This window comes from Mobula hypostoma, chromosome 15, assembly GCF_963921235.1.
Source record: "Mobula hypostoma chromosome 15, sMobHyp1.1, whole genome shotgun sequence".
In the NCBI taxonomy this organism is placed as follows: domain Eukaryota; kingdom Metazoa; phylum Chordata; class Chondrichthyes; order Myliobatiformes; family Myliobatidae; genus Mobula; species Mobula hypostoma.
In genome coordinates, this window is record NC_086111.1 from 14,778,014 (window position 1) to 14,804,292 (window position 26,279).

The 26,279-nt window shown below is 42.1% G+C and overlaps 1 protein-coding gene across 3 annotated transcripts in view; it reads left to right on the forward strand.

Annotated features, from left to right (window-relative positions):
• The window catches only part of LOC134356709 (E3 ubiquitin-protein ligase RNF123), a 435,173-nt gene that overhangs the window by 153,021 nt on the left and 255,873 nt on the right, over positions 1 to 26,279 (forward strand). For all 3 annotated transcript variants that reach the window (XM_063067762.1, XM_063067763.1, XM_063067761.1), the window contains 3 exons: positions 15,293 to 15,393; positions 18,262 to 18,454; positions 25,483 to 25,628. In XM_063067762.1, coding sequence (XP_062923832.1) covers positions 15,293 to 15,393; positions 18,262 to 18,454; positions 25,483 to 25,628 — 440 coding nt within the window. The remainder of the gene's footprint in view (positions 1 to 15,292; positions 15,394 to 18,261; positions 18,455 to 25,482; positions 25,629 to 26,279) is intronic.

Below are 26,279 nucleotides of genomic sequence, written 5' to 3' on the forward strand. Positions count from 1 at the left end.
ACCAAGTATCCTGCCATTTACTTTGTACTCTGCCTTGGAGTTTGTCCTTCCAAGGTGTACCACCTCACACTTCTCCGGGTTGAACTCCATCTGCCACTTCTCAGCCCACTTCTGCATCCTATCAATGTCTCTCTGCAATCTTTGACAATCCTCTACACTATTTACAACACCACCAACCTTTGTGTCGTCTGCAAACTTGCCAACCCACCCTTCTACCCCCACACCTAGGTCGTTAATAAAAATCATGGAAAGTAGAGGTCCCAGAACAGATCCTTGTGGGACACCACTAGTCACAATCCTCCAATCTGAATGTACTCCCTCCACCACCACCCTCTGCCTTCTGCAGGCAAGCCAATTCTGAATCCACCTGGCCAAACTTCCCTGGATCCCATGCCTTCTAACTTTCTGAATAAGCCTGCCGTGTGGAACCTTGTCAAATGCCTTACTAAAATCCATATAGATCACATCCACTGCACTACCCTCATCTATATGCCTGGTTACCTCCTCAAAGAACTCTATCAGGCTTGTTAGACACGATCTGCCCTTCACAAAGCCATGCTGACTGTCCCTGATTGAAGACTGGGAATAGCTGGTTCTTGTGATAAAAAACCTCTGAGTCTGGATTGATCTTCGATTCAGTGGGGCGATTTTAACTGAGCAAAGTTCTTTATTTTTTTAAAATGAAGGCTGATAACCTTTCTAGACAGTCATCAACAGTTATTTATTATTTTTGTCCCTTTAACTATCCCAGTTAATCCCAAAGGGAATTTTAAAGCAACTTCTTTCCCCATTGAGTGTGTAGATTTTGAACTCGTATGAATTGCACCACTGTCAGTAGGGGCTGCTGTAACAGCAGGAGCAATCCATCATATTCAACACTGAGTTCAAAGTAAATTTATTATCAAAGTACATATGTGTCACCATATACAATCCAGAGATTCATTTTCTTGTGGACAACCACAGTAAATCCACATTAATGCAAGAAACAGAATAGAACCAATGAAAGACCACACCTAACAGGATGGATATCTGTTTAAAACCTGTCCCAAGCCTTTTAAAATGTATGCTTCAAATAAAATTATATGGATGGCTGAAACAATCAGATTTTTATGATAGTAGCAATTTCGTGTACCCAGTAAGTGAAATGTCAAATGTTGAAATGTGGAGCAACACACACAACATTCTGGAGGAACTCAGCAGTTTATCTATGGAAACAAGCTGTCAATATTTGGGGTTGAGACCTTCTTCAGGACTGGAATGGAAGGGGGAAGATGCCAAAATAAGGTGAAGGGAGAAGGAGGACAAGCTAGAGAGTGTTAGGTGAAGCCAGGTAGGTGGGCAAGGGGGGATGGAGTAAGAAGCTGGGAGATGATAAGTGGAAAAGGCAAAGGGCAAGGGACAAAGGAATCTGATAGGAGAGGAGAGTATTTCATTGGAGTAAGGGAAGGATGAGAGACACCATGTGGAGGTGATAGGTGAGGGAAAGAGGTAAGAGGCCAGAGTGAGGAAAAGAGGAGAGGGAAAAAATACTGGAAGTTGGAGAAATCGATGTTGGTGTCATCAGGTTGGGGGTTACCTTAGTCTTAGTCTTAGTCATACTTTATTGATCCCGGGGGAAATTGGTTTTCATTACAGTTGCACCATAAATAATAAATAGTAATAAAACCATAAATAGTCAAATAGTAATATGTAAATTATGCTAGGAAATAAGTCCAGGACCAGCCTATTGGCTCCGGATGTCTGACCCTCCAAGGGAGGAGTTGTAAAGTTTGATGGCCACAGGCAGGAATGATATCCTATGACGCTCTGTGTTGCATCTCGGTGGAATGAGTCTCTGGCTGAATGTACTCCTGTGCCCACCCAGTACATTATGTAGTGGATGGGAGACATTGTCCAAGATGACATGCAACTTGGGCAGCATCCTCTTTTCAGACACCTCCGTCAGAGAATCCAGTTCCATCCCCACAACATCACTGGCCTTACGAATGAGTTTGTTGATTCTGTTGGTGTCTGCTACCCTCAGCCTGCTGCTCCAGCACACAACAGCAAGCGTGATAGCACTGGCCACCACAGACTCGTAGAACATCCTCAGCATTGTCCGGCAGATGTTAAAGGACCTCAGTCTTCTCAGGAAATAGAGACGGCTCTGACCCTTCTTGTAGACAGCCTCAGTGTTCTTTGACCAGTCCAGTTTATTGTCAATTCGTATCCCTAGGTATTTATAATCCTCCACCATGTCCACCCTGACCCCCTGGATGGAAACAGGGGTCAGCGGTACCTTAGCTCTTGTCAGGTCTACCACCAGCTCCTTAGTCTTTTTCACATTAAGCTGCAGATAATTCAGCTCACACCATGTGACAGAGTTTCCTACCGTAGCCCTGTACTCAGCCTCATCTCCCTTGCTGATGCATCTAACTATGGCAGAGTCATCAGAAAACTTCTGAAGATGACAAGACTCTGTGCAGTAGTTGAAGTCCGAAGTGTAAATGGTGAAGAGAAGGGGAGACAAGACAGTCCCCTGTTGAGCCCCAGTGCTGCTGATCACTCTGTCAGACACATAGTGTTGCAAGCACACGTACTGTGGTCTGCCAGTCAGGTAATCAGGAATCCATGACACCAGGGAAGCATCCACCTGCATCGCTGTCAGCTTCTCCTCCAGCAGAGCAGGGCGGATGGTGTTGAACGCACTGGAGAAGTCAAAAAACATGACCCTCACAGTGCTCGCTGGCTTGTCCAGGTGGGCATAGATATGTTTCAGCAGGTAGACGATGGCATCCTCAACTCCTAGTCAGGGCTGGTAGGCGAACTGGAGGGGATCTAAGTGTGGCCTGACCATAGGCCGGAGCAGCTCCAGAATAAGTCTCTCCAGGGTCTTCATGATGTGGGAGGTCAATGCCACCGGTTTGCAGTCATTGAGGCCGCTGGGGCGCAGCGTCTTCAGCACAGGGACGAGGCATATACCTGGACGGAATATAAGGTGTTGCTCCTCCAACCTGAGAATGGCCTCATCATGGAAGTCGTGGAGGTCCTGGACTGACCTGATGGAACGGAAATGGGGAATAGGAATTGAAACAATTGGGCACTGCGAAATTCATCTTTTGCAGATGGAGCTGAGGTACTCAACAAAGCGATCCCTCAATCTAGGTTTGTTCGTCTACTGTATGCTGCTTCCTCTACATTGGTGAGATCCACATAGATTGGGGGATCAAGCTGGAGAGGGTGTAGGAAAGCTTCACAAGAACGTTGTTGGGACTGGAGAGTTTGAGTTATAAAGAGTAGCTAGACAGGCTGGGACTGTTTTCCCTGTAGAAGAGGTGAATGGTCACTGTATGTTTTTCCTGGTAGAGGGGGGTGTCCAAAACTAGAGGACATAGGTTTGTGAGAGAGGAAAATTTTAAGGAGAACCAGTGGGCTGAGGTTTTCATACCGAGGGTGGTGGGCATATGGAACGAGCTGTCAAGTGGAATGATAGAGACAGACACAATTAGATGTGTAGAAGACATTTGGATTGCTTTGTGGCTTGGAATGTGGACAGGCTGACTAGGGGGAGTGCCATACTAGATGTAGTACCAGGTAATGAACTGGGTCAGGTCACAGATCTCTCAGTGGGTGAGCATCTGGGGGACAGTGACCACCGCTCCCTGGCCTTTAGCACTATCATGGAAGAGGATAGAATCAGAGACGACAGGAAAATTTTTAATTGGGGAAGGGCAAATTATGAGGCTATAAGGCTAGAACTTGCGGGTGTGAATTAGGATGATGTTTTTGCAGGGAAATGTACTATGGACATGTAGTCAATGTTTAGAGATCTCTTGCAGGATGTTTGGGATAAATTTGTCCTGGTGAGGAAGATAAAGAATGGTAGGGTGAAGGAACCATGGGTGACAAGTGAGGTGGAAAATCTAGTCAGGTGGAAGAAGGCAGCATACATGAGGTTTAGGAAGCAGGGATCAGATGGGTCTATTGAGGAATATAGGGAAGCAAGAAAGAAGCTTAAGAAGGGTCTGAGAAGAGCAAGAAGGGGGCATGAGAAGCCTTGGCGAGTAGGGTAAAGGAAAACGGCAAGGCATTCTTCAATTATGTGAAGAAAAAAAGGATGACAGGAGTGAAGTTAGGACCGATTAGAGATAAAGGTGGGAAGATGTGCCTGGAGGCTGTGGAAGTGAGCGAGGTCCTCAATGAATACTTTTCTTTGGTATTTACTAATGAGAGGGAACTTGATGATGGTGAGGACAATATGAGTGAGGTTGATGTTCTGGAGCATGTTGATATTAAGGGAGAGGAGGTGTTGGAGTTGCTAAAATACATTAGGACGGATAAGTCCCTGGGGCTGACGGAATATTCCCCAGGCTGCTCCACGAGACGAGGGAAGAGATTGCTAAGCCTCTGGCTAGGATCTTTATGCCCTCGTTGTCCACGGGAATGGTACTGGAGGATGAGAGGGAGGCAAATGTTGTCCCCTTGTTCAAAAAAGGTAGTAGGGATAGTCCGGGTAATTATAGACCAGTGAGCCTTATGTCTGAGGTGGGAAAGCTGTTGGAAAAGATTCTTAGAGATATGATCTATGGGCATTTAGAAAACCATGGTCTGATTAGGGACAGTCAGCATGGCTTTGTGAAGGGCAGATCGTGTCTAACAAGCCTGATAGAGTTCTTTGAGGAGGTGACCAGGCATATAGATGAGGGTAGTGCAGTGGATGTGATCTATATGGATTTTAGTAAGGCATTTGACAAGGTTCCACACGGTAGGCTTATTCAGAAAGCCAGAAGGCATGGGATCCAGGGAAGTTTGGCCAGGTGGATTCAGAATTGGCTTGCCTGCAGAAGGCAGAGGGTGGTGATAGAGGGAGTACATTCAGATTGGAGGATTGTGACTAGTGGTGTCCCACAAGGATCTATTCTGGGACCTCTACTTTTCGTGATTTTTATTAACGACTTGGATGTGGGGGTAGAAGGGTGGGTTGGCAAGTTTGCAGACGACACAAAAGTTGGTGGTGTTGTAGATAGTGTAGAGGATTGTCAAAGATTGCAGGGAGACATTGATAGGATGCAGAAGTGGGCTGAGAAGTGGCAGATGGAGTTCAACCTGGAGACGTGTGAGGTGGTACACTTTGGAAGGACAAACTCCAAGGCAGAGTACAAAGTAAATGGCAGGATACTTGGTAGTGTGGAGGAGCAGAGGGATCTGGGGGTACATGTCCACAGATCCCTGAAAGTTGCCTCACAGGTGGATAGGGTAGTTAAGAAAGCTTATGTGGTGTTAGCTTTCATAAGTCAAGGGATAGAGTTTAAGAGTCGCAATGTAATGATACAGCTCTATAAAACTCTGGTTAGGCCACACTTGGAATACTGTGTCCAGTTCTGGTCGCCTCACTATAGGAAGGATGTGGAAGCATTGGAAAGGGTACAGAGGAGATTTACCAGGATGCTGCTTGGTTTAGAGAGTATGCATTATGATCAGAGATTAAGGGAGCTAGGGCTTTACTCTTTGGAGAGAAGGAGGATGAGAGGAAACATGATAGAGGTGTACAAGATACTAAGAGGAATAGATAGAGTGGATAACCAGTGCCTCTTCCCCAGGGCACCACTGCTCAATACAAGAGGACATGGCTTTAAGGTAAGGGGTGGGAAGTTCAAGGGGATATTAGAGGAAGGTTTTTTACTCAGAGAGTGGTTGGTGCGTGGAATGCACTGCCTGAGGCAGTGGTGGAGGCAGATGGACTAGTGAAGTTTAAGAGACTACTAGACAGGTATATGGAGGGATTTAAGGTGGGGGCTTATATGGGAGGCAGGGTTTGAGGGTGGGCACAACATTGTGGGCCGAAGGGCCTGTACTGTGCTGTACTTTTCTATGTTCTATGTAAAGGAGGGATATGGGCCAAATGCAGGCAAATGGGACTAGCTCGGGATGGTACCTTGGTTCGCCAAATTGAATTGGGCCAAAGACCCAGTTTCTTCGCTGTATACATGCATGGTTTAGAAATCATAATTTCTTAATCAGGATCTAAAACTACATTATCTTCCTCTACAACTTTTAGTAGTATAATTTAGCAACTGCATATGCTGAACTAACTCAATATAGTGCCAAGACCAGTGCTGGGAATGTCTGGAATGTGCTTTTCCATACTACCTGGGAGCTGTTCTCCTTGCGTCATCTCCCATATTTTAGCATCTCTGCTTTTGTTAGTTGCATTCTCAGCACATTAGAAAGTAGAGTGTTTATTGAAGCTGAACCTCTAGCATTTCAAAAAAGATACAGCCAAAATTATTGGAAATTGTGGTTAGGCAGCATCTGTGGAGAATGAAATAAACATATACAGTAGTTTGTAGTTGGTGAGAGAAAGCAACTAATCAAGTTTTAATCTCTTACAAGAGTGTCAGCACCATGATTATCATTTAGGCTATCGTAACTGTGGTGAATATGTCAACACAAGCTATCTATTCTTAAGTTCATCTGTATAAACTTCCTTTTAAATGTTCACATCACATAACAACTTGAAATAAAACAGCAGGAAATCCCTTAAGGAATATAAGAGATGTAGGAGTATACTTAAGAAGGAAATCAGGAAGGCATACAAAAGGGGGATGAGAGATATCCTTGGCAGACAAGGTAAAGGAGAATTTTAAAAGATTCTGTAATTATATTTTAAATGTAAAAGGATAACCAGAGAGAGAATAGATCCTCTTGAGGATCATCGTGGTCATCTGTGTGGAGCTATGGAAGATGTGTGAGATCTTAAATGAATAGTTCTGCTCAGTATTTGGACCGAAAGAAGACATGGAAATCAGGGAAGAGAACAGTGATGTTCTGAAATGTATTGATATTCTGAAGGAAGTATTGGTGGTCTGAGGCATATAAATGTGGAAAAATCCTTGAGACTTGACCAAGTGTATCATCGGATGTCGTGGCAAAAACGGGAACAAATTCCAGGGGCCTGTTGAGAGATATTTGTGTCTTTTTTAGCCACTGGTGATATACTGGATGACTGGAGTGTGGCTAACGTTGTGCCTTTATTTAGAAAAGGCTCCAAGGACAAGCCAGAGAACTACAGGCTGGTTAGCCTAACATCAGTGATGGAAGAGTTAATAGACATGGTTCTATATCTACCTGAATTTGGAAAGGCAAGGAATAATTAGGGGTAGTCAGCATGCCTTTGTGTGTGGGAAATTGTGTCTGACCAATTTGATTGAGATTTTTGAGGAGGTGACCAAGGAGATTGCTGAGAGCAAAGCAGTAAATGTTGTCTACATGGACCTTAGAAAAGCTTTTGACAAGATCCTGCAAGGTAGGCTGATCTGGTAGGTGACATGAGATGAGATCTATGGTGAGCTAGCCTATTGGATTGAAAATTAGTTGGTGGAAAGAGTCAAAGGATAGTAGTGGAGGATTGTTTTACAGATTGTAGGTGTATGACCAGTATTGTGCTGCTGGGGATCAGTACAGGGTCCCTGTTGTTTGTCATCTATGTTAATGATGTGGATGTGAACGGTGAGTGAGTTTGTGGATGACACCAAAATTGGTGGTCTGGTGGTGAGTGAAGAAAGTTGTATAATGGTTTAGAATCTCGATCAGTTGGGAAAATAGACAAAGGAATAACAGATAGAATTTAACTTAGACTCGTGTGAAGTGTTGCATGTTGGGAAATCAAAACAGGGCAGGATATGCACAGAGCCCTGGGAGGTGTCACAGAACAGAGAGACCTAGGCGTACAAGTACATAGTTCCCTGAAAGTGACAGTTTAGGTAGAGTGGTAAAGAAGGCATACGGTATGCTTGCCTTCATCAGACAGTGTACTGAGTACAAGAGTTGAGATGTCATGTTGCAGCTAGACAAGATGTTGATGAGACCGCATTTGGAGTATTTTGTGCAGTTCTTGTTGCCATATTATAGGAAGGATGTGATTAAACCAGAGAGAGTGCAGAAAAATTCACAAAGCTGTTACTGAGAATGGAGGACTTGAGTTATCAGGAGAAACTAGATAGGCAGGGAGTGAAGCAAAGGAGACTGAGGGGTGACTTTTTCGAAGTTTATAAAACCATGAGGGGCATAGATAAGGTGGGTGTTGCAGTCTTTTTCCCAGGTAGGGGAGTCTAACACTAAGGAGCATATGTTTAAAGTGAGAGGAGAAAAATGTAAAAGGAACCTGAGGGGAAACAGTTTTCCACAGAGCAGAAGATGGGTATATGGAATGAGCTGCCAGAAGAAGTGGTAGAGGCAGTTACAATTATAATGTTTGAAAAGCTCGTGGACAGATACATGGGTAGGAAGGGTTTGAAAGATATGGGCCAAATGAAGGCATTTGCGACTAGCTCAGGAAGGCAATGTGGTTGGTGTGGGCAAATCAAGCCAAAGAGCTACACAACTGTGAGTAATGAAAGGTCTGCTCTGTTTCCCTCTCCATGGATGCTGTATGACGTTCCAAATATACATTTTCTTTTTTTTATTTCAGATTTCAAGCAGCTATATATATTTTCTTTTTGAGCATTATGAGCCTTGGTAAAATAACAGTCAGTCAGTGGGTGCCGTCCCGAATCTAGGGTTGGCGGCTATGCACCTCCGTCTTCTTCGATCTTGCACTCTTTTTCTGGCCTCAGCATAACTCAACCCAGTCCATTGCCTCACATTATCGTACCAAGTAGTTCGCTGCCTTCCTCTTTCCCTCTTTCCTTCTATCATCCCTTCCAATGTCAATTTCTGCAGTCCACCACCTCGTAACAAGTGTCTGGCATATTCCGGCTTTCTTTTCTGCACATCCTTCAGCAACTCCTTTTCTCTCCTCGCTCTCTTCAACACGTCCATTTTACTGACCTTCATCACCCACCTAATTTTCTGCATTCTCCTTAAACACCACATTTCAAATGCCTCCAGTCGTCATTGAGCTTCCTTGCATAAGGTCCACGATTCGACTCCATACAACAGACTGCTCCAGACGTAGCATTTCCAAATTCTACAACGCAGCCCAAAGTCCAACCTCTTGCCACACAGCACGTCACTCAGGCTCCAAAACGTTGATCTTGCAATCTCAATTCTTCGTCTAATTTCTGTATGACATTTCCCATCGTCTGTGGCCATCTGTCCCAAGTACACAAACTTCTTGACTTGCTCTATGCCTCTGCCGTTAATTTTGATACAGATTTTGGGGACTTCTTTCTTCCGTGATACTACCATCATCTTCGTCTTTGCAGCATTTATTTTCATTCCAAATCGTTCTCCTTCAGCATTTATCTTATCTACTATTCTGAGTAACTCGTCCTCAGTCTCGGCTAACAACACTGAATCAATCTGCATACCTCAAGTGGTTCACCGTCACTCCACCAATTTGGACACCATCTTCATCGTTCAACACCCTGAAGAAGATAACAGTACAAGCCATATTCTAATTTTAAATGTAATAATTATTCCATTTGAGGATGACAAATTCAATGTTGTTGATGGTTTTTGTTTTTGGCTAAATATTTGTAGAAAATCTGTTAAAAGTTATAAACACCTAATTTGGTGTGGTGGTATTTTGCCACATTTTGCCCTTAGTTGTGGCAATACAGCATGGAGAGCAGAATACAATAATAGTTAATAAGTGGTGACTTAGGGTGGACTGAGAGAACGCTCCCGAGTCAAGAGAAACATTGAACATGGGAAAAAATGATATGATTTTTAATATATTTTCTTCTGTAACTTGCATGTTTTATGTATTGCACTGTTCTGCTGCTGCAAAACAACAAACTTCACGACAAATGTCAGTGATAATGAACTTGATTCTGATTTATACGACTGGCAAGTAACTTTTCCAATATTGCAAATTGCTATAATTGTGGCAGGTACAGTTAATCTGACCATTTAAGTAACCCCTGTGGTGCTGGGGTGTTTCAAGTTGCATGGTCATTGGATATGGCCATTGGGAAGTTTATTATAACATCTAGGGAACATTATAATGCTTGGGAAGTTTATTATAATAAACTTTCCTAGACACTTAACTGTTTGTTTTGATATTAAACCCTGAAAGTAAGAGCAGGACAGATGGCCAAGAACTTGGTTAAAGTTGTAGGCACTTAGATAGTGGTACTGAGAAGCTGAAGAAACAGGGAACAAAGAAGCTGATGGTACAGCCTTTAATAGTGGAACAGTTAAACTCTGAAATGTGTAAATTATTTGTCTTGATGTTGGCAAGTCTGAAGGCATATCTCCACCACATGTTGTTCCTTACTCTTGTCCTAGATATTCAATCTGATAAAAAGCAAGGTCCGATATGTCATCAAGATCAACTATTTTCACCATGAAAATCAAATTTTCATCTCTACCTCTTTCCAATGAAGTCTTCTTTTGTATCATGATACCCCATTATCATTGTTCTAAATCTCATCCCACAAACTCAAGACACAAAATGTAGCTGCTTTTACAAAGTCGAAACTAATTGGAGTAAGCGGAATTATGAGGCTATCAGGCAGGAAATTGGAAGCTTAAATTGGGAATAGATGTTCTCAGGGAAAAGTATGGAAGAAATGTGGCAAACGTTCAGGGGATATTTGTGTGAAGTTCTACATAGGTACGTTCCAATGCGACAGGGAAGTTATGGTAGGGTACAGGAACCATGATGTACAAAGGCTGTAATAAATCTAGTCAAGAAGAAAAGAAAAGCTTACAAAAGGTTCAGAGAGCTAAGTAATGTTAGAGATCTAGAAGATTATAAGGATAACAGGAAGGAGCTTAAGAAGGAAATTAGGAGAGCCAGAAGGGGCCATGAGAAGGCCTTGGCAGGCAGGATTAAGGAAAACCCCAAGGCATTCTTACAAGTATGTGAAGAGCAAGCGGGTAAGAGGTGAAAGAATAGGACCTATCAAGTGTGACAGTGGGAAAGTGTGTATGGAACCAGAGGAAATAGCAGAGATACTTAATGAATACTTTACTTCAGTATTCACTATGGAAAAGGATCTTTTATGATTATGAAGACACATAGTCCTCTTTTATTGTTATTTAGTAATGAATGCATTAAGAAATGATACATTATTTCCTCCGGTGTGATATCACAAAACACAGGACAAATCAAGACTGAAGAAACTGACAAAACCACATAATTATAACATATAGTTACAAACAGTATAACAATACCATAACTTGATGAAGAAGTCCGTGAGCACAGTAAAGTTCAAAGTTTCTCAAATGTCCCACATCTCACGCAGACGGGAGAAGGAAGAAAAACTCTCCCTGCTATGCCGACCACAGTCTGACCCTGAGTCATCCGAAAACTTTGAGCTCCGATCAGCTCTGCGACACCGAGTACTGAGCGCCATCTCTGTCTGAATGATTCGACCTCCTTCTCGGTTGCCAAAAGCAGGCAAGGCTGGGGATTTTGAGGCCTACCCTCCGAAAGATTCCCGACCACACAGTAATGACAGCAGCGAATGAGCGTTTCAGAAATTTCTCCAGATGTTCCTCTGTGCTTTCACGTCCATTCTCCATCAAATCAGAATTGTCCACGGCCCCTATTTAACAGATACGATATCACTTTTCACCGGAGAGCTGCGCACATGCGGCGCGCCGCCATCTTCTCCTCCCGGATCTTGGTGATTGTAGTGATGACTTGCAGCGGACTGAAAAGCTTGAGCATGTAGATATTAAGAAAGAGGATGTGCTGGAGCTTTTGGAAAGCATCAAGTTGGATAAGTCGCCGGGACAGGATGAGATGTACCCCAGGCTACTGTGGGAGGCGAGGGAGGAGATTGCTAGACCTCTGGCGATGATCTTTGCATCATCAGTGGGGATGGGAGAGGTTCCGGAGGATTGGAGGGTTGCGGATGTTCCTTTATTTAAGAAGGGGAGTAGAGGTAGCCCAGGAAATTATAGACCATTGAGTCTTACTTCAGTGGTTGGTAAGTTGATGGAGAAGATCCTGAGAGGCAGGATTTATGAACATTTGGAGAGGTATAATATGATTAGGGAGAGTCAACATGGCTTTTTGTAAGGTTGTGCCTTAGAAGCCTGATTGAATTTTTTGAGCATGTGACTAAGCACATTGATGAAGGAAGAGCAATAGATGTAGTGTATATGGATTTCAGCAAAGCATTTGATAAGGTACCCCATGCAAGGCTTATTGAGAAAGTAAGGAGGCATGGGATCCAAGGGGACATTGCTTTGTGGATCCAGAATGGGCTTGCCCACAGAAGGCAAAGAGTGGTTGTAGACGGGTCATATTCTGCATGGAGGCTGGTGACCAGTGGTCTGCCTCAGAGATCTGTTCTGAGACCCTTACTCTTCGTAATTTTTATAAATGACCTGGATGAGTAAGTGGAGGGATGGGTTAGTAAATTTGCTGATGACACAGAGGTTGGAGGTGTTGTGGATAGTGTGGAGGGCTGTCAGAGGTTACAGTGGGACATTGATAGAATGCAAAACTGGGCTGAGAAGTGGCAGATGGAGTTTAACCCAGATAAGCGTGAACTGGTTCATTTTGGTAGATCAAGTATGATGGCAGAATATAGTAGCAATGGTAAGACTGTTGGCAGTGTGGAGGATCAGAGGGATCTTGGGGTCTGAGTCAAAGCAGAATGTTCAAAGCAGCTGTGCAGGTTGACTGTGGTTAAGAAGGCGTACGGTGTATTAGCTTTCATCAATTGTGGAATTGAATTTAGGAGCTGAGAAGTAATGTTGCAGCTATATAGGACCCTGGTCAGACCACACTTGAAGTACTTTTCAGTTCTAGTCGCCTCACTACAGGAAGGATGTGGAAACCATAGAAAGGGTGCAGAGGAGATTTACAAGGATGTTGTCTGGATTGGGGAGCATGTCTTATGAAGACAGGTTGAATGAACTCGGCCTTTTCTCCTTGGAGCGATGGAGGATGAGAGGTGATCTGATAGAGGTGTATAAGATGATGAGAGGCATTGATCTTGTGGATAGTCAGAGGCTTTTTCCCAGGGCTGAAATGGTTGCCACAAGAGGGCACAGGTTTAAGGCGCTGGGGAGTAGGTACAGAGGAGATGATGTCAGGGGTTAGTTTTTTACGCAGAGAGTGGTGAGTGCGTGGAATGGGCTGCCGGCAATAGTGGTGGAGGCGGATACGATGGGGTCTTTGAAGAGACTTTTGGATAGGCACATGGAGCTTAGAAAAATAAGGGGCTATGGGTAAGCCTAGTAGTTTCTAAGATAGGGACATGTTCGGCACAACTTTGTGGGCCAAAGGGCCTGTATTGTGCTGTAGGTTTTCTATGTTTCTATCTACAAAGATTGTTTGTGCTTGCACCCTTCTGAATCTGGTTTTATGCTTTTTCTGCTGCCACCAAGGATGTGGTGTTCAGCCATCTGACTCATCCACTCTGAAGCTCCCCTACATGATCTTTCTTTTTCTACATTTGTTAGGCTCCTGTTTTGCATTTAGTTGAGCTTTAAAGGATCTGGTCAGTTCTCCATTTCCTCGGGTTTGTTTCCCAATTAAGAATTAATTAATGATGCTTTGCGGCCTTAAAAGTAGTATATAAATAGCTGTTTCTGATTCTAATCCTGGAGGTTCTGAATTGGTTTTATTTTATTAACTAGGTAAGGGATGCATCACGGGTACATGCCTCCCCACCATCAAAGATATCTTCTAATGGCAGTGCCTCCAAAATAATGACACCACTATAGATCTCAACCAGCCTTTCCTCATTATTACCATCAGAGAGGGGGTATAGGAGGACTGTAGACACACAGTTAGCATTTTAGAAATAGCTTCTTCCCCTCTTATTAGATTTCTGAACGGATTATACATACACACATTATACACACACACACGCACACATTATACACACACACACACACACACACACACACACGCACACATCACACACACACACACACATACATACACATTATACAGACACACACACATTATACACACACACATTATACATACACATTATACAGACACACACACACACGCACACATTACACACACACACACACACACACGCACACATTACACACACACACACATACATACACATTATACAGACACACACACATTATACACACACACATTATACATACACACATTATATAGACACACACACGTTACACACACACACATACACACACGCACACAGACACAACATACATATATGTATTTTATATTTCTTACTGTAATTTATAGTATTTTTTATGTATTCCACTGTACTCGTGTACAGTATGTCGGTGACAATAAACCTGATGCTGAAGGGATACTTTTCTCTCGTACATTTGATGACTATTTGCATAAACAGGCTCATTGGCATTTGCCTGGCTCTGATTCAGTTTACCAATATTGTGTAGGTGCCCTGGTCAATTTGAGCTATTAAGTCTGTTTAGTTTGTTGGGCCGACAAAGTTTGTACTGTTAGTGAATCTAATTTTGCCGAGTTGCAGTTATTTTGCTGGAATTCTGTATCATTTGGAAAGATTTCACGGCCTATTTTTATTTTATTAGGCTGACGTATTTGAGTCCATTTGGGAACAAGAGGCACTTTGCAAAATAAGCCATAAATTCGGGATAATTAAAAAGTAAATGAAGTAATGTCTTGACTTATACTCTGCTTTTCAATGGAGCAAGATGAACTTTGCTTAGGCTGCCTGGCTTCCCCTAAATTTTACCCGCTGCAAATGAAGTTTTATCAATTTTTTCTTTAGTTGCTTGCCCTCCATTTTTCCATTAACTATCTTCTCTCCGCAACCCCACACATGCGCAAGAGCACACACACTTAAGTACACACATGCACAAAAAAACACACACACAAACACAGACTGTTGCAAGAAACATAAGGTTGTTATAGTAGGTGATTTTAACTTCCCACATATTGACTGGGAAAAGGACTAGATGGGATAGAATATGTCATGTCAGGGATTCAGATTTCTGGATCATTGGGACTCCTTTTGGGGCACGGGGATGCAATGAGCTCTGTGCCTTACTTGGGGGAAGGAAATGACAAATGAAGAATGTGTTGGGTTATTGTTTAGATAGTTTTTATTGGTTCTGGGAATAGAACTGGTGTAGTTATTTAGATTTACGTTCGTCACATACTTCTTGTTGCTTTATGGTTTATTCACCTGAGTGAGTTAGACACATGGGGTCATTCAGACTCAGCTCTAATCATATGGCAAACTTTGAAGAAGTGACAGGGTGGTTCTCAGCATAATAATGGGGAAGAGGATACAGATGGTTGAAGAAGGGAGATATGATGAGCTATAATAATAAGGCTACCACAGCAGTTTTAATTGCCTTAATGTCTCTTATTGGGACATTAGCACGTGTGTGACATTGAAGGCTCTAACATTTGCTGTATTTTTCATAGATGATCTTGCATCAAAGGCCAACATTATCATTGATCCTGCAGAAATCTCTGCCATCTCAATGGATGACTTGGATGAGGATGATGAGAGCTTAACTCAACAGGTACAGAACTATTGTGTAGCTTTGCTTGACTTTGCACAGTTCGCTGTAGTTGTTAGATTCCAAAGGAAATGGTGATGTAATTACTACTAACTAAGAATACCATGAAGATTGTGGACAATATATTGTTGATATTCTGACATGAACTGATTAGAACATAATACATTAGCTGATATTCTAGTAAGTGCAACATCTTATTCCGGGATTCGCAAATACTCTTTTTTAAACTTATATTGATTGCAGAATCTGAAGCCAATCATCATGTTAAGCAGCTTTTTGTAGAAATTATGCTATCTTTATATGGTTGTGCTTCACTTAAGCTTTGTGATAACAGGAATATATTAGTACTGTGCAATGTTTATTGCTGCCCTAGGAGGACTCTGTAGGGAAGAAGACCTCATAGAGTATTAATCCAGCCATATGAACACCATTCAAACTGTAATATTATCTTCATGATCCAGCAAGTTATGAAAGCCCAGAGAGATCTTGTAATAACATTTCAAACATACATGATTCATATTATAACAATGCTGGTTGTTGAAATACAAAATTATCAATTTTAACCAAGACCAATAATAACTAAATACAAAATATTAAGGGAATGTCAAAAGCATGTAAGCCAGGGTAGAAGAAAGTGATTGAAACACCTTTTAAAAGAAACATTGCCAAGCATGTAAGGCAGATATCTAAATAAAGTCAATAAGTTCATTCTAAACAAGAGTAACTCTAGATGTTAACACTTTAATAACAATATAAAGTGGAAAAAATGACTTTCAAACATCCTGTGAGGGCAAAAACAAAGGTGAATTCAATTCAATTCAAATTTAATTGTCATTCAACTATACATGAATACCCCTGAATACAGCGAAATGAGACACCGTTACTCTGGGGCCAAGGTGCAAAGCACAGTGCCAACAATCACACGTAGCACATACAAGGTAGCAAGCACATGTAAGATATCAGTAAACTACAGCCATGCAAAAAAAAAATCCAGGTATATCCACAAATATGTTGTAAGACACAAAAGGGGAGCTATGATAAATCTAGCAAAGTACAGAGGAATGGAGGAAAAGTGTAACTACCTCACAGTGAAAGCTGTGAAAAATGTGGAAGTACTGAACTGAAAATGAGAACAAAATCAGAAATGTTTTGAATATTGTTGGTATGTTCTCTATGGAAGGCATTAAGAAGAGGTGTAAATAACGTGGCAATCTCTTTAAGATGAGAATCTTAGATTACTTAAATTGACCAAACTAAATAGTTTTTTCAGTGGTAGTTTGATACATCTCAGTTTTGAGAGGGATGTTGGTGAGGTGAGGTGCTGGATAGAGGGAGGTATTTGTTAATTAGAACTGTCCATTGTGGTATCCATATTCTGAATGGGAGACTAAATAAAACCAGACTGCTATTAACATTGGTCTTCTTCCAATTCCATGTGTACGAATGGAATTTCATGATAAGTAAACTTGCATGTTTTCTATAAGAATAACCCTTTGGTAATCCAGGTTAAATTTTGGGAATGAACAACGAATCTGTAGTTGTGAAGTTAATCAACTTTTTTTAGGAACAATTTCTTTCCCTCAACCATCGGATTTCTGAATGGGCCATGAACAATACCTCACTATTTTTGCTCTTTTTTTGAAATATATTTTTATTGTAATTTATAGTGTATTTTATGTCTTGTACTGCTGCTGCAAAACAACAAATTTCATGATAATAAGCATGATTCTGATTCTAAATTCATCTGGGCAAACTGTGAGGCCGCTGCTACAACTCATGTAAACCAATGACTTGGATTCTGGATAATAAAAATTAGTTACATTTTAAAATAGTGATACTAATGGAATTGGAAGAGAGTAGTTCAGAGATTACATGATCTTTTGACAAGATTTCAAAGAATTAATCTAGCAATCTTATGACTGCCAGATTTTCTGGACTGTGTGATCATACTAGTATCAATACACAAATACAATTTTAATTCACTTTTATTCCAAGATGTATAAATAACGGTATAACCAATTTTCAAGTGAACTTGTGAAAAAAAGGGAATGCAGGGAAATGGGCTTGTGTGTTTAAAGGAAGTGATGCAGATATGTTTTAAAGAGCATGTAGAGTAGTTTATAGAGATCAAAGGAAATGGAGCATTTGTGTGTGCAAAGGCAGCATGGGAGGCATGACTTTGGAAGCCAGTTGTTGAACAATTGGAGAGCAGATTATTGGAACTGTACTGCAGAGAGGAGAGTCCTTGAATGTTACACTCAGTGGCCTCTTTATTACTTCCTGTATCTAATAAAATGACTATTGAATGCATGTCCATTGTCTTCTGCTGTAGCCCAGCCATTTCAAGGTTTGACATATTGTGCATTACAGATGCTGTACAACACACCAGTGTTGTTACGCGTGTTTATTTGAGTTGCTGTCACCTTCGTGTCAGCTTGAACCAACCTCGCCATTCTCCTCTGACCTCTCTCATTAACAAAGTGTTTTAGCCCACAGAACTGCTGCTCACTGGGTGTTGTTTTTTGCACCCTTCTTTGTAAACTCCGGAAGCTGTTGTGTGTGAAAACCCCAGGGGATCAGCAGTTTCTGAGATACTCAAACCACCACTACAATCGTTCCACAGTCACAGTCACTTAGATCGCTTTTCTTCTCCATTCTGATGTTTGGTCTGAACAACAACTGAACCTCTTGACCATGCCTGCATGCTTTTATGCATTGAGTTGCTGCCACATGATTGGTCAATTATATATATTTGCGTTAATGAGCAGGTGTACAGGCATACCAAATACAGTGGTTGTTGAGTGTTATGCTTTACATGTAACTCCAGTCTCTTGTTCCATTTTTGAATTTGGATTCTGCCTCCCTTGACAGAGGTTGGGTGGTGCTACCGCTGGAGGTGGAGCTCTTGCCAGACCAAGCTGGTTGAGTTCTCCGACATTAGGCCGAGCCAATAGGTTCCTAAGTACAGCAGCAGTGAGTCTGATGAATCCCCGCCGATCCCTGGCTACTGTGGAAAAAGTGAAGGTTCGTACTCTGAGTGTGGAGCAGAGGACAGAGGAAGACAGTAAGTATTCATTCAGTAGGTAGTTAGTTTGAATGAGATGCATATACATGGAAAAAATGTAGTTTTTGCATCGAAACAATAACATATCCTGATTGATTTTAAATCTGCAAAGTGTTAATGTGAAAACTAAGTGATTTTGGGTAATAAAACTACAAAATGCTGAAAATATTTGTTAGATCGGGCAGTTTTCTAGCAGGATAAATAAAGTTTGTTTTCTGAAGATGACAGAGCGGGAGGGATTAAAGGGGGAGGGTTGTCGTTACTAGTCAGGGAAAATATCACAGCAGAGCTCCGTCAGGTCAAGCTGGAGAACTCGACTAGTGAGAAATAAGAAAGGTATGACCACGTTAATGGGGATTGTATTATAGACCAGTTTCAGAGGAACAAATTTGTAAAGAGATCGCAGACTGTTGCAAGAGACATAAGGTTGTTATAGTAAGTGATTTTAACTTCCCACCTATTGACTGGGGAAAGGACTAGAAGGGATAGAGTATGTCTTGTCAGGAATTCAGATTTCTGGATCATTGGGACCTCTTTTGGGGCAGGCGCGACCTGTACAAAAAGAATGGGTTGCCCTCGAATCCTAGGGGGACCAATATCCTGGCAGGGAGGTTTGCTAAGGCTGTTGGGGAGAGTTTAAACTAGAATTGCTGGGGAGTGGGAACCGAACTGAAGAGACAGAGGGAAGGGTGGTTGGCTCACAAATAGAGAAAGCTTGGAGACAGTGCGAGAGGGAGGATAGGCAGGTGATAGAGAAGGGATATGCTCAGAACGATGGTTTGAGATGTGTCTATTTTAATGCAAGGAATATGATGAACAAAGCAGGTGAGATTAGAGCGTATAGTAGTACTTGGAGCTATGATGTTGTGGCCATTACAGAGACTTGGATAGCTCAGGGGTAGGAATGGATACTTTGAGTGCCAGGCTTTTAGATGTTTCAGAAAGGACAGGGAGCGAGGCAAAAGAGGTGGGGGCGTGGCACTGTTGATCAGAGATAGTGTCACGGCTGCAGAAAAGGAGTCAGACATGGAGGGGTTGTCTACGGAGTCTCTGTGGGTGGTAGTTAGGAACAGGAAGGGGTCAATAACTCTACTGGGTGTTTTTTTTATATAGACTACCCAATAGCAACAGGGACATTGAGTAGCAGATAGGGAGACAGATTCTGGAAAGATGTAATAATAACAGGGTTGTCGTGGTGAGAGATTTTAATTTTCCAAATATCAATTGGCATGTCCCTAGAGTGAGGGGTTTAGATGGGGTGGAGTTTGTTAGGTGTGTTCAAAAAGGTTTCTTGACAGAATATGTAGATTAGCCTACAAGAGGAGAGGCTGTACTTGATCTGGTATTGGGAAATGAACCTGGTCAGGTGTTAGGTCTCTCAGTGGGAGAGCATTTTGGAGATAGTGATCACAATTCTATCTCCTTTACCGTAGCACTGGAGAGGGATAGGAACAGACAAGTTAGGAAAGTGTTTAATTGGAGTAAGGGGAAATATGAAGCTATCAGGCAGGAACTTGGAACATAAATTGGGAACAGATGTTCTCAGGGAAATGTATGGCAGAAATGTGGCAAATGTTCAGGGGATATTTGCATGGCATTCTGCACAGGTTGGTTCCAATGAGACAGGGAAAAGATGGTAGGGTACAGGAACCATGGTGTACAAAGGCTGTTGAAAATCTATCAAGACAAAAAAACCTTACAAAAGGTTCAAAAAACTAGGTAGTGATAGAGATCTAGAAGATAATAAGGCTAGCAGGAAGGAGCTTAAGAATGAAATTAGGAGAGTCAGAAGGGGCCATGAGAAGGCCTTGGCAAGCAGGATTAAAGAAAACCCCAAGGCATTCTACAAGTATGTGAAGAGCACAAGGATAAGACATGAGAGAATAGGACCAATCAAGTGTGACATTGGAAAACTGTGCATGGAACTGGAGGAGATAGCAGAGGTACTTAATGAATACTTTGCTTCACTATTCACTTCGGAAAAGGATCTTATAGATTGTAGGGATGACTTGAAAAGCTAAATTAAGAAAGAGGATGTGCTGGAGCTTTTGGAAAGCATCAAGTTCGGTAAGTCTCTGGGACCAGATGAGATGTACCCCAGGCTACTGTGAGAGGCGAGGAAGGAGATTGCTGAGCCTTTGGCAATGATTTTTGCATCATCAATGGGACGGGAGAGGTTCCAAAGGATTGGAGGGTTGCAGATGTTGTTCCCTTATTCAAGAAAGGGAGTAGAGATAGTCCAGGAAATTATAGACCAGTGAGTCTTACTTCAGTAGTTGATAAGTTGATGGAAAAGATCTTGAGAGGCAGGATTATTGAACTTTTGGAGAGGCATAATATGATTAGGAATAGTCAGCATGGCTTTGTCAAAGGCAGGTCGTGTGTTACGAGTCTGATTGAATTTTTTGAGGATGTGTCTAAACATGTTAATGAAGATTGAGCAGTAGATGTAGTGTTTATTGATTTCAGCAAGGCATTTGATAAGATACCCCATGCAAGGCTTATTGAGAAAGTAAGGAGACCTGGGATCCATGGGGACCTTGCTTTGTGGATCCAGAATTGGCTTGCCCACAGAATTCAAAGGGTGGTTGTAGACGGGTTGTATTCTACATGGAGGTCGGTGACCAGTGGTGTGGCTCAGGGATCTGTTCTAGCACCCCTGCTCTTTGTGATTTTTATAAATGACCTGGATGAGGAAGTGGAAGGATGGGTTAGTAAGTCTGCTGATGACACAAAGGTTGGAGGTATTGTGGATAGTGTGGAGTGCTGTCAGAGGTTACAGCGGGACATTGATAGGATGCAAAATTGGGCTGAGAAGTGGCAGATGGAGTTCAACCCAGATAAGTGTGAGGTGGTACATCTTGGTAGGTCAAATATGATGGCAGAATATAATATTAATGTTAAGACTGTTGGCAGTGTGGAGGATCAGAGGGATCTTGGGGTCTGAGTCCATAGGACAGTCAAAGCTGCTATGCAGGTTGACTCTGTGGTTAAGAAGGCATACGGTGCATTGGCCTTCATCAACCGTGGGATTGAGTATAAGAGCCAAGAGGTAGTGTTACAGCCATAGAGGACCCTGGTCAGACCCCACTTGGAGTACTGTGCTCAGTTCTGGTCACCTCACTACAGGAAGGATGTGGAAACTGTAGAAACCATGCAGAGGAGATTTACAAGGATGTTGCCTGGGTTGGGGAGCATGCCTGATGAGAATAGGTTGAGTGAACTCGGCCTTTTCTCCTTGGAGTGGTGGAGGATGAGAGGTGACCTGATAGGTGTATAAGATGATGAGAGGCATTGACCGTGTGGATTGTCAGAGGCTTTTTCCCAGGGCTGAAATTGCTAGCACAAGAGGGCACAGTTTTAAGGTGCTTGGAAACAGGTACAGAGGAGATGTCAGGGGTAAGTTTTTTACACAGAGAGTGGTGAGTGCATGGAATGGGCTGCCGGTAACGGTGTTGGAGGCGGATACAATAGGGTCTTTTAAGAGACTCCTTGATAGGTACATGGAGTTTAGGAAAATAGAGGGCTATGGGTAACCCTACGTAATTTCTAAAGTAAGTACATGTTCAGCACAGCATTGTGGGCCAAAGGGCCTGTATTATGAGGTAGATTTTCTGTGTTTCTATGTGTTCAGGAAAGTTTCCTTCATCAGTACGTGGAAGTCCCAACGAGAGAGTGTGCAATACTGGATTTGCTGTTAGGGAATGAGGCAGGGCATGTGACAGAAGTCTGTGTAGGGGAGCACTTTGCATTCAATGACCACAATGCAATTAGTTTCAAAGTAAATATGCAGAGATAGGTCTGGTCTGCAGGTTAGGATTGTAAATTGGAGAAAGGCCAATTTTGATATTATCACAAATGATCTGGCAAGTTTGGATTGGGACAGATCGTTTTCTGGCAAAGGTATACTTTGAAAGTGGAAGGTCTTCAAAAGTGAAATTTTGAGAGTACAAATCTTGTATGTGCCTGTCATAAAAAGCAAAGGTAAGAACTGTAGGAAACCTTGGTTTTCAAGAGATGTTAAGGCCCTGGTTAACAGAATAACATAGCAGGTCTAGGCAGGTAGGAACAAATGAGGTGTGTATGGAGTATAAGAAATGCGAGAGAACATTTAAGAAACAAATGGGGCTAAAAGAAGGCATGAAGTTGCTCAAATAAACAAGGTGAAGGAGAATCCTGAGAAATATGTGAAGAGCGAAAGCATTGCTAGGGTCAGAATTGGTCCTCTGGAAGATCAGAATGGTAATCTATGTGTGAAGCCAAAACAGATGGGTGAGATCTTAAATGCATTCTTTGCATCTTTATTTACTCGGGAGACTGATACAGAGTCTATAGAAGTGAGGCAAATCAGGGTGGATAAATTCCCCGGTCCTGATGAGGTGTTTCCTCTGACCCTATGGGAGGCAAGTGCAGAAATTGCTGGGGCCCTAGCAGAGATATTTAAAACATCCTTAATGACAGGAGAGGTGCCAGAAAATTGGAAGATAGCCAGTGCTGTTCAGCTGTCTAAAAAAGGCTCTAAATAGAAACCAGGAAATTAGAAGACAGTGAGTCTGACATCAGTTTTGGGAAAGTTATTGGAAGGTATTCTAAGGGACCGGATATACAAGTATTTGGATAGACATGGACTGATTCAGGATAGTCAGCATGGCTTTGTGTGTCGCAGGTCATGTCTAACCAATCTTATAGAATTTTTTGAGGAAGTTACCAGGAAAGTGGATATTGTCTACATGGACTTTAGTAGGGCCCCTCATGGGAGGTTGATCAAGATGGTTCAGTCACTCAGCATTCCAGATGAGGTAGTAAATTGAATTAGGCATTGGCTTTGTGGGAGAAACCAGAGAATGGTAGTAGAGGGTTGTCTCTCTGACTGGAGGCCTGTGACTAGTGGTTTGCCACAGGGATTGGTGCTGGGTCTTTTGTTATTTGTCATCTATATTAATGATATGGATGATAAAGTGATAAACTGGATCAACAAATTTGTGGATGACACCAAGACGGGGTGTGTAGTGAGTAGTGAGGAAGCCTATCATGGGTTGCAGAGGGATAGAGTTGATCTGCATCAACTGGAAAAATGGACTGAAAAATAGCAGATGGAACTTAATATTGACAAGTGCAAAGTTTTGCACTTCAGTAGGATCAACCAAGGTAGGTCTTGCACAGTGAAGAGTAGGGTACTGAGGAGTGTGGTAGAACAAAGGGATCTGGGAATACAGGACCCTAATTCATTGAAAGCGGCAGCACAGGTAGAGTCGTAAAGAAAGCTTTTGGCACATTAGCCATCATACAACAATGTATTGAATACAGCAAGTGGGATGTTGAAGTTGTGGAAGACATTGTTATGACATAATTTGGAGTATTTTTCACAGTTTTGGTCACCTACCTACAGGAAAGATGTAAATAAAATTGAAAGAATGCAGAGGAAATTTACAAGGGTTGCCGGGTCTGGAGGACCTGATTTATAAGGAAAGGTTGAATAGATAAGGACTGTATTCTTTAGAACACAGAAGACTGAGAGGAGATTTGATAGAGGTATACAAAATTATGAGGGTTATAGATAGGGTAAGTGCCAGCAGGTTTTTCCACTGAGGTTGTGGTACTGCAAGAAGAGGTCATGGCCTAATGTTGAAAGGTGAAATGTTTAAGGGGAGCATGAGGGGAAACTTCTTCACCAAGAGAGTTGTGAGAGTGTGGGATAAGCTGCCAGCACAAGTGGTCCATGTGAGCTCAATTTCAATGTTTATGAAAAGTTTGAATAGGTACATGGATGGTAGGGATATGGAGGCTATGGTCCCTCTGCAGGTCATTGGGAGTAGGCAGCTTAAATGGTTTTGGCATGGACTACATCTGTATTTCTCTATCACTTGAAGACTTTATGACCTTTTATTAAAAACAGTAGGATTTATAAGAACAATGCTTGGAAAAGGGTTCTAGGCTTTGGAGTTGGGGCAGTAGGGACAATGGGGGAAGGCTTACAATGAGACAGAGATCAGAACTGGAATGGTGAAGACGGAATGAAGTGACAGTATTAGACTACATGAGGGGAAGAATGGTCCATCCCATGTAAGTGTTTTCAGTGGACACTAGATAAATTATAGAATCTAAAGCTGCAACAATAGTGTGTCCCATTTCCTTCTTACAGAATACCTACAGTGATCCCTGCACCAACTCCATAGAAACATAGAAAACCTACAGCACAATACAGGCCCTTCGGCCCACAAAGTTGTGCCGAACATGTCCCTACCTTAGAAATTACTAGGCTTACCCATAGCCCCTTATTTTTCTAAGCTCCATGTACCTATCCAAAAGTCTCTTAAAAGTCCCTATCGTATCCGCCTCCACCACCGTTGCCGGCAGCCCATTCCACGCACTCACTGCTCTCTGCGTAAAAAAACCTACCCCTGACATCTCCTCTGTACCTACTCCCCAGCACCTTAAACCTGTGTCCTCTTGTGGCAACCATTCCAGCCCTGGGGAAAAAGCCTCTGACTATCCACACGATCAATGCCTCTCATCATCTTATACACCTCTATCAGGTCACCTCTCATCCTCCGTCACTCCAAGAAGAAAAGGCCAAGTTCACTCAACCTAGAAAAGTCCAAGTTCACTCAACCATCTAAATAAATCCTTTCATAAAACTATACTTGTGTGCTGTATTTTTACAGTATGGAGACCTCATTAAGGATTTAAAGAAACAAGGTCATTGCCGGTTGATTGAGGGGAACGTTTAAGTAGCTGCAATATAGTCACCATTCATAAATATAATATGTGTTGTGTGATATTTTGTACTCTGTGCAGTTGAGCAATGGAATGATTATTAATATGTTTGTAACACTTATGTTATGCATTATCTGAAAATATTTAGGCAGTTACAGGTGGGTCACAGTGACATGTTAGCATCCATATAACACTTGTAGAGGTAACTTTGTATTTTGCTGGAGTCTCTGTCCAGTATCTGTACTGAAATGGATGGTGGTACCTTTTCCATCAAAAGTGATGTGATGTAATGTGATAACTTCTCATTGCAGTTGAAGGAACACACGGAAGTGATGGCTTATTGTTAGGGCGCCCTCCTGATGAACCAGAGCAGCCAATCACAGAGAAATCTCTGCTGGAAATCCTAGATGGAGCTATCATGATGTACAACCTCAGCGTGCACCAGCAGCTTGGCAAGGTAACATCATAGTTAGCCGGACGATTGTTGTGAGTGCCCAGAACAGTTCTGCTCCTCTTAAAAGTATCACCATTTAACTTAACACTTAGAAGGCAAATTTGTTGACTCAACACTCTTCCTAAAGCCAGTACTACCAACATACAGCACTATCCCAGCCTCAGCTTTATTTGTTCTCTCCCTGTCATTCAGCCAGTGTATGCTGGGATCTCAGAGCATCACAGTTTGCTATGGTTCAAGCAATCCTGAGAATTTCTCTCACTCTATAGTAAGAGTAGAAGGAGCTGAAGCCAGCCTGCATTCAAAGTATTACCAAAAGTTATGAGAAATATTAGCAGTAACCTTGTTTGGCATTCTGAAATTGTGGATGTCAAATTCTGTACAATTTTATATCATTCCTTCATAGTTTTTCTCTTAACAATAAAATAAATGTTATAATCCAGTGAGCAGTCCAAGGATTTTATTCTTTTCTTTGCTCGTACTTTTTTCCTGACGTTGATTTGAGATTGTCTTTCTGTGTGATGCTCTGTAATATACAGTTAGTTTAGATGAAAACTATTTAGTTGAAAACTGACCGCATTTTGTAATAAATTCCAATAGTCACCACTTCAGCGCTCCATGGCACAATGAAACCTTGTTGTTTTGGCAGCTTCC